Source organism: Solanum pennellii, chromosome 8 (assembly GCF_001406875.1).
Source record: "Solanum pennellii chromosome 8, SPENNV200".
Lineage (NCBI taxonomy): Eukaryota > Viridiplantae > Streptophyta > Magnoliopsida > Solanales > Solanaceae > Solanum > Solanum pennellii.
This window is the reverse complement of record NC_028644.1, coordinates 67,537,711-67,546,628: the sequence shown is the minus strand read 5'-3', so window position 1 is coordinate 67,546,628 and position 8,918 is coordinate 67,537,711. Positions and strand designations below refer to the sequence as shown.

The following is an 8,918-nucleotide window of genomic DNA, read 5'->3' as shown; positions in this document are numbered from 1 at the left end:
TGAATTTGAACGTTTACCTTAAATTAGGGACGTTTACCTCAAATTATGGCATTATCTAAATTTATTGTTAACATATTTAACGCTTCAGTTACAAACCACTTTTTAAAATAAAATTGTATAAATAAAAAACAAAAGAAACCTTATATACAAAATTAAAGATACCTAAAATAACTAAATTATACCCATAGAATGTAATTAGGTAAACTATACCCATAATGTTATTTAATCAATTATGTTTGCCATATATGAAATTTTCCCTAAAAAATATGTACGCGTTTGATGTATATTAATTAATTTTATAAACACGGTTAAGTTCAGCCTAATTCTAGAACAGTAGAATAATTCCAGTATACATATCAAATACATTACAGGGTGGAAATTTTTTGTGACAAAAGATTAGCTTGAAAAGTAGTAAAATTTTGAATTTGACTTTCATTTTCTAGTCTTTAAGTTGGGGCAGAAGGTTTAAAATATGATGCATTTACATGTAAAAAAGAAAGCTCTAAGATAAATGTATTATTTCATATCAATATGTTATATCATGTTATTTATTTATCATATCATCATATTAAATTTAACAAGAAAAATTATACGTTATTATAAGTCAATTTAATTAATTAACTTGTGTGTCATACTGATGATGCAACTATTTAAACAGGTGAGGATAAAATTATAAAGTTGACATTGTTTGTCCATTTTTAAATTGACACATCTATTAAGTAAATAATAATTGATATAGTAATTTTACTATTTTATTCATATTAATTAAGAAGTAGATGAATTAAAAATTTAAGATTTTCAAAAAATTCAATATTTTTCAAAGTAATAAATTGAGGGTATAATATAGAAAAAAATTGTTCTTTCTTGATTTGTCAAAATAAACAAGTAATTAGAGACAAGTGAAAGCTAATTAGTTTACTTTTTCAACATTTTTACCCTTTTAACTTTAGTATATTTTGATTAAAAATGGAAAAAATATGAATTTATTTTACAATAAAAAAGATACTATAGTTTTTTTTAAATTCCTGGCCTGGCCAAATTTTCTAGCCATTTAGCATACTCCTTATTATTATGGAAAACTTTCACATATAACCACTAAAAAACAACCCGATTACTCTATATAGTTATAGTTTGATAATTGCAATTCTTAGCTACATGTTACAGGGAGGATAGAGGCAAGCGAGACTGAGGAGAGGAGAAAGAGGTGAATTGTATATGTATATTGGTTAGATAATTGTATATTATACATATGTATTTGCATATATGGCAAGTGAGATTGGGTGAGAGGAGAGAGACCAGCGAGATTGGGAGAGGGAGGAGAGAGGCGAGTGAGATAGGGCAGAGAGTGGGAAAGAGGTAAATTGTATATGTATTATATTGGTTAGATAATTGTATATTATACATATGCATTTGTATAAAAAACAAGCGAGATTGGGAGAGAGAGAGGAGAGAGGCGACCGAGAGTGGAAGAGATGTGAATTGTATATGTAAATTAATTAGATAATTGTATATTATACACATGTATTTGTATATTCTAGCAAATTATACATATACAAATGTAGATAATTATATAAACTCGAAGTCAGCCCACATAATTAGTGTATAATGTTAAGTCAAAATTAACATCCTAAATGTTATTTTGAGCTATGTGGGACCAAAAAAAAGCATGTCTTATTCATATGATGAAAGCAAACTATGTTGTACATATTATTTTATGTGAAAGTGGTCAACCATATTGTATCAGTTACAGAAAGTTATATTAGTAATCAAAATATATCAACTAGCTCTTGATGCTAACTTAAACCATTTTTAAAATTATGTGTATAAATTAATACATAGGACAAATGTTTGTTTTTCAATGTAACATCACTCCTGAGGATAAAGATTATACTTTTAATACGTATTGGATTTCCAAAGGGTGAGAAAAAGTGTATAATGAAAACGTTTCCCCTTGACCGGTAGTGTTTGTTGTACATGCAAATCTAAGATGTCAAAATATATAAAGATAACTTCACTTAAATGACCTAGCGATTAATAAAATAGACGGGAATAATAAATAATAGAGATTCAAATCCTAACAAAAATAAAAATATTAGATTTTTATTATAAAAGGTAGATAAAAATTCGAGGACAACTATCGTGATGGACATGAGGAGAGAGAGACCGACAATCATACGATGAAAGTCATAAAAATGTGTTTCATTGTTATAAAGCTATCCTCGATCTTCTTTATTTTTTATCTCAAAAACTATTTTCCTTTTCAACGCCCTTTTCATCGTCGAGCCTTTCCCTTAATAGTTGGAAAGTACTCCCTTATTTGAACTTTTGTGAGCATGGTGGAGGTGCTCAGCATAGGCTCAAACATGTCTAAAGAGCTTCGTTAGTAAAATTATTCGATATTTGTGTTAGGGAAAAATAACAAGTATAAAGTATAAGTTGTACATGTAAATATGATATGAAAATCTATGAAAGTGATTCTTTTAAAAACTAGTGAGTTGGACTTGTTGCATTGGTCCCAACAAGTGCTCAATAAGTCAAATTTGAAGGATGAGGAAACCTAGATGAGGGCTGTCAAAGACAATAACAACTCATATACACCAACAAGAAACTTTACTACTTTCTTGTATTGGCTTATATTGGCTTAGGTACCACAAGAAATAAAACTACTCAAAACAATTTTAAAAAAACAAACTACTCATTCATCACAACTTACAATAAATACATGTACCTTACTATATATCTAGTTGTACATAATAATGAGATTCCATAGGGAAGTTTTTGTCCTACCTCTTTTTTTAAAGAAGAAAAATAATGGGTAAATCGAATCGAACTTCGCAGTGAAAGTTTCAGTATTCAATTAAGTAAAGATTTTTTTATGTTCGATATCGAAATTGCGAATCACGATTAATTTGAACAATGAAGCCCTAAGCAATCTAGGTTAGCATTGCATTAGACCATAAATTCTGATAAAAAAAAATTTACACTCGAAACATCTAATTAAGAGTGAAAAATGGGAATCATATCTATTAGACCATAGTACTACTCCATGGTCATTCCATAAGGATGTTAAGACTCAAATCTATCAAACAAGTAAAGTTTGACAAAGAAACTCACCAATTTGACCAAGTAATGAGTAAATCAATGCAAGAAAACTTTCAACAACAAAACGCCAAATATTTCACTTTGCTTTAAAAAGTCCTCCAAAATCTAATAAGTACATAAAAGAAAAACAAAGTTAAACTAAATATTTTTCACATGATGTGTATTTTTTGGTTATGTAGGTGATGGGGTTATTAAACCCTCATTGTTGTTAATGCCAATATTATTATTGTACCTGCAAAGCACCTTGCACTTGACCACATTGTCATAGACATAGAACCCTGGTGTGACCATGATCCTAACCATGTTAGGGACCAACTTCTTAGCCTTGTCTGCACCCATATCCTCCATGTAAATTGAGTCAAATTTCATCTCTTTATCCACTCTGAAAATAGGCAAAGTTGGGTGTAATGAGTTAGCCAATAAATGCACTAACCATACTGCTTTTGATGCACCAAAAAAAGCTTGCAAAAGTGGTTCAGGCCAAGCACGGTTCCATCCTAACATAGCAACAATTTCACTCATTTTCCTATCACAAAACTTGCTGAATTCTTCACTATAAAATCTTGTCCCTTTGCTTAAAACTTCCTCCCATGTTAAGTCCTTTAATCGATTGTACAAACCGAAATTCGATTCACAACGATCAATGGGGTTCAAGATTTGGTTACAACAACTCTTTTGATATCCAATAGATTCAAAATCATCATAAAAGGCTTTGTTTAACAAAGCTTCAAGATACACAAGTAAGCCTCTGGGGTTTCTTGATATTGAAATCTTGATTTCATATGGTTGGAGTAGTAATGCAATTCGATCATAAACTTTGCTACCAATCTGTCTAAGTTGAAGAGTCATCGATCGACTTAATATCCTAACAGATGATCTTGCCTCAGACACCATAACTAAGAAATGCTCAATTACTTTATCCTCTTCACCAAATTTCACTCTTTGAACCAAACTTAAAGAGGATTTGTTAGTCATCATAACATTGTTGTTACTACAAACATCAAGACCAGACTTCAAATTATGACAGTAAATTTCAAGTTTGTTTAGCTTTTTCTCAAGCTCAACCATAGAAAACTTCAATCTTGATGCTTCTAAAACAGCCTCATCTCTTTTCCTAGTAGCTTGAATAAGCTTATGTGAAACCTCAGCTAATGCAATTTTCCATTGTTCCTCTTTTGTTGACACTCCACCAACAACAGAAGACTCAACTTCTGATGATGATAATGATAATCTTGGACTTCTTTTAACCAGATTAGAAAGAACAGATTTGAATAAACCACCATGTGGACTATTTAAAGAATTACCCTTGTTGTCTAATGGAACCACAGTGATTTTCTCCCTATTGCTTGGCCTGCACTTGTTACACAAAACTCCTTTATCATCATTTTCTTGCCTCTTTTTGTTGCACACTTTGCCTTTATTCTCTGTTTTAGAGTGTAAAGGTGTTGGATGGTGTCTGTATTCACCTTCACTTGGAGTTGTTTCTGCTCTAAAACTGCTTCTCCCTTGTGAATACTCTTCTTCTTCATTCCCTTCTTCAATCTACAACCAAAAAACACAAACCAAAAATCATAAAAATTCAATCTTTTTGAGAAAAAAAAAACATCTAAACAGAGTTTGCTTCAATACCCATAAGAGAAAAAAGGGTGAAACTTACAGGAGTAAAAGGAGAAGATGAATTAGCCATGGAAATTGAATTAAACCAAAAGGGTATTGATTATAAAACAAAAAGATTGTTTCTTTATGTTCAAAATCTTAAAAACATTAGAAATCAAGAATTTGCTTGAATACCCAAAAAGAGAAATGGTGAACTTACAGGAGTGAAAAGAGGAGGATGACGAGGAGAAATGGAGGATTTTGAGGAGGAAGAAGATGAATTAGCCATGGAAATTGAAGTTAAGTGAAAAGGGTGTATGAGTATATAAGAAAAAAGATTGATTCTTTTTTGTTGAGAAAAAAAACTCAAAATTTGTTTTTTCGTCGGCTTGTAATCATGGTTTTGAATGAATCACAGAACAGATTTGCAGGTTCTTTTTTCTGAAATCTGAAATTATATTTCAGCTTCTTCTAACCTATATAACCCCCAACCCCTAGATAAATAAACGTGGCGTAGTAAATAAGGTTGTTATTTTTCTATTTTTCTCGAATTTAAGTTTTGAACATAAAAATTCGTTTGAAAAAGAGTGATTCAAAGTGAAATTTTAGAAAAATAAAGAAGAGTTTTGAATCTTGTAATTTTAAATTAAAGTTACGTCAAATATATTAAATTGTTCTTTAATCTTGTGGCTTTAAAATGTCACGTGACAAACTAAAATTAAATTATTACTAAAAAACAAAAAAATCATTTTTTTAAACGGATTAAAAAGAAAATGAGGTCACTCTTTTTTTAAACGGAAGGAGTAATTAATAAAGAGTATTTTCTGAATAAGGTCCTACATAATGTAAATTTGAAATAAACGGACTTTAATACTATATTGAATACATTAAAAATATTATGCAACTAATGGAGTTGCTATTTTTGTAAACTAGTTTCAAATTTAAACTCTAAATATAAAAATTCTTTGATAGAGAGTATTCTTTACACGAGACTTTGAGTGACGTAATTTAAAATAATTACTCTATATCAAATATCGAGTGAAAAAATATTTTTTAAGAAATCCCCCCACCCCACCCCCACCTCGTGGAGAAATCAGAAGAATCAGAATTTACCAAGGTCAGAATTATTAAGTCCACGCGCTTATGAAGTGTGTTAGGGGTTAATTACGGTCTACTATTACGTGACACATGGGTTCGTGAGTTACACGTTTTAATGTTGAGTTTGGGTCTTCTTTATGACTTAATAAGTCAAATGTCAAATGTAGTTTATTTCCATTTAATTCTTTTTTTCTTAATCCTCCTTCTAAAAAATAAATAATGGAAAAAAATTTAAAGTAAAAATTTGTTTATTTATCTGCTTTTGAAATCTTAATTAATTTAGACTTACATTTGATATTATAGCCAATTATCTATTTTTAAAATATTATTATATGTATAACTCATTTCTATGAACATTTTTTAGACTATAATTTGAAGATTTTAGGGGGAAAAAGTGAAATTATAATTTTAAATTGTATAAGTTATTATGAATATTTGACGCAAATTTTATATAATCCAAATAGTTACTTTAATTATATTTGTACGACATATAAAATAGGAACAAAATATTTACGTAAAATAATTAATTAATTTACACTGTATATTAAAAAAAAATATTTAATGAGATTTTAAATTGAAACACTAGTTAAGAATAAAAAAAGGAATTTTATCTAATTTCTAATCTCACTGCCATTTTTGTAAGTCTCTCAATCTTATTTAGACACCCATTTAAATGGAGAGAATTTAAATTTCAATTTTTGTTTATAAGAACTTGCAATTTTATACGTATAGAATAGGTAAATGTGTTAAATTAACCAATTACTATAAATTAACCATAGGAAAAGATTTTTAAAATGGTTATAAATCATCTAGCGTGTTACATTTTACAATTATAAACATAAAGTAGAGAAATGAACCAATCAATATTTATTTTTTAAAATTATTTCTGTAATTATGTTTTTAGAATACTTATAAGCTCGCAAAAATAAAATTTTCTTCTTTAATATGATTGAAAAAAATTCATATGATAATAAATTTATTATAAACTAAAAAACTTGAAACTTTTTTTTAAAAAAAAAAAATCTATATTTGCAGCATTGATGAGTAGGTCCATATCCTTGTCTTGAATAATTAAATAAGGACAGTGATCTCCCAAAAAATGGTCGATACTTTTTTTTTTTGGATTTGTCTTTTAACCAGCTAGGCACTATATATATAGATAAAAATAAATATTATATGGTTATATGTTAAATTTCCACCATACCTATTTAACTTAGCCTGTTTGGTCAAATGGATTTTTATCTTTTTCCTTTTAAAACAGCCAAAAAGAATCACAAAAAACTTTTGAGTTCCAAAAAGGACAATATAACATGATATAATAAATTATAAAATTAAATGAAGCCAAATAAAAACAAAAAAAAAACATTATGTTTAAATTCTTTTTCTTTTGATAAAATTAGTAAATCTCTATGAACTGTCCTTTCGTCATTGTTTTGAAAATTCTAAAGTTTCACTAATTGTCATTTTTCTTGTGTCACTGCCGTATAATGTCGACCATATTTATGTATGTACAAAAAATTTGCCTTTTCCCACCAGGTACGCTACAAAAATAAATAAATAAATAAATAAAATAGATTTTTAATTTATTTTTGGGAAATACCAACATCAAATGGGATGATGATTTTATTTTGGAAAATATCGACTTTTAAAGGTAAGTTTATCAATAACATAATTATAAAATACATTATTCGAAAATCATGACATCGTGTTTTTATTGTTTTACGATACATTTTTTATTTTTATTACTAGATTGAATATTTGTTGTCTTAATTAGATTTTGGTTCTTTTATTTACATTCTTCAAATTCTTTTCGCGCTAGAAATTGACCTCTAGGAGACCACTTTTGTAAAATTTTTAAAGATATGAATCTCTAGAGAACGATAAGATTTTTTTATTTAATTTTTCGGCAATGAAAATGACCTCGAGAAGTTGATTTTATTTAAAACATAATAAAATTTATTTATAAAAATCGACATTTCCAAGTCAAATTTTCAAAAGAAAATTAAAAAAATTTCAAGGGTAGCGGAAGGAGTAGTGAGAGAAGGGATTATAAGGTAGAGAATAAAATTCTCTCAAAGACCCCAACAATGTAAATATATAAAAGTATAAAACTAATTAAACTATTAAAGTTTGCCTTCGATATTTTTTTAAAAAGTTAATTTATATTTTTTTCCAAATTAATCTCAAATTAATGTCTTAAAGTCCCATATTTTAGAATAAAACTTAAATTAATAAAGATAATTTCGTATCTAAAACTTAAAATCGAGACTCAGTAAAAAATAAAAGAAATATTTGACCTTATTCACTACCAACCCAAGTTGATATTAGTATACACCATTTTGCAATACGTAAATGAAGACCAAATTAAAGATAGTAATTAATGACACAATATCTTTTTTCATTCTGCATTTACTACCACCATATCGTACTCCTAACAACCACTTTCTTGCATAATTTCTCCCTCTTTTAATTTTATTTTTATGAAATACTTTTCTATTAAAAGAAATTAATAATCAAAGATTGTTCTATTTAAAATCCCTTAAGAGATCGTTCAATTTGAGAAATAAATTATCTCAAAATTATAATATGGAGACTAATATTTAATGGATATATAATATATCCTTATTAAAAAAATATTAAAAAAACCTCTCTATATTAATTCGTTTACCATAAAGCTAATACTATCATGTTATCAAATTTTACTAAGTGAAAAAATAAAATTTTATAAAAGTACCCCCCAATCGAATACCCCCCCCCCACACACAACACTGAAAATGTTCTATTTTTAAATTAAATTGTTTATCACATCCTTTTGAGTTCGACTTGATTCTGGTAATTAATTAATTAATTTAACTCGTAAAAATAATATTTAAATATGATCACGAATATTCAATACTTCTAACATGAAGTTTAATTTATCAAACTTCCAACAAAATATGACATTTGGAATCAATACTACACATCTTTTTAAAGATAAAACTCAATATAATATCCAGTTATGCTGAAATTTTCATCACTTGTAATGAGAGAAATAGTTCACATCCCTAGACCATTTAATTAAAATCATGAAATAATCAGGAAAAAAGTCATGGAAAATTAAATGTTTCATTTAATTACGTACA

General features: G+C 27.8%; 1 protein-coding gene across 2 annotated transcripts; it reads right to left on the bottom strand.

The window, feature by feature from the left end:
- Positions 1-3,150: 3,150 nt before the first annotated feature.
- On the bottom strand, positions 3,151-5,238 carry LOC107026719 (IRK-interacting protein). Of its 2 annotated transcripts, none has more exons than XM_015227792.2 (2): positions 4,919-5,238; positions 3,151-4,644 (listed from the first exon to the last, which is right to left on the bottom strand). In XM_015227792.2, exons 1-2 carry the CDS (start codon positions 4,985-4,987, stop codon positions 3,274-3,276), a joined length of 1,440 nt encoding a protein of 479 aa, XP_015083278.1. In that variant the 5' UTR covers positions 4,988-5,238; the 3' UTR covers positions 3,151-3,273. The 2 variants fall into 2 exon arrangements, with proteins under 2 accessions (XP_015083278.1, XP_015083279.1); XM_015227793.2 differs by having other exon boundaries at positions 4,760-5,179.
- Between the last annotated feature and the right edge of the window lie 3,680 nt (positions 5,239-8,918).

Bases quoted from the DNA above. Each gene is read 5' to 3' on its own strand.
- LOC107026719 (XM_015227792.2), bottom strand. From the start codon at position 4,987: ATGGCTAATTCATCTTCTTCCTCCTCAAAATCCTCCATTTCTCCTCGT. The intron at 4,645-4,918 runs GTAAGTTCACCA...TTTTGGTTGTAG, and splicing joins ATCCTCCTCTTTTCACTCCT to ATTGAAGAAGGGAATGAAGA.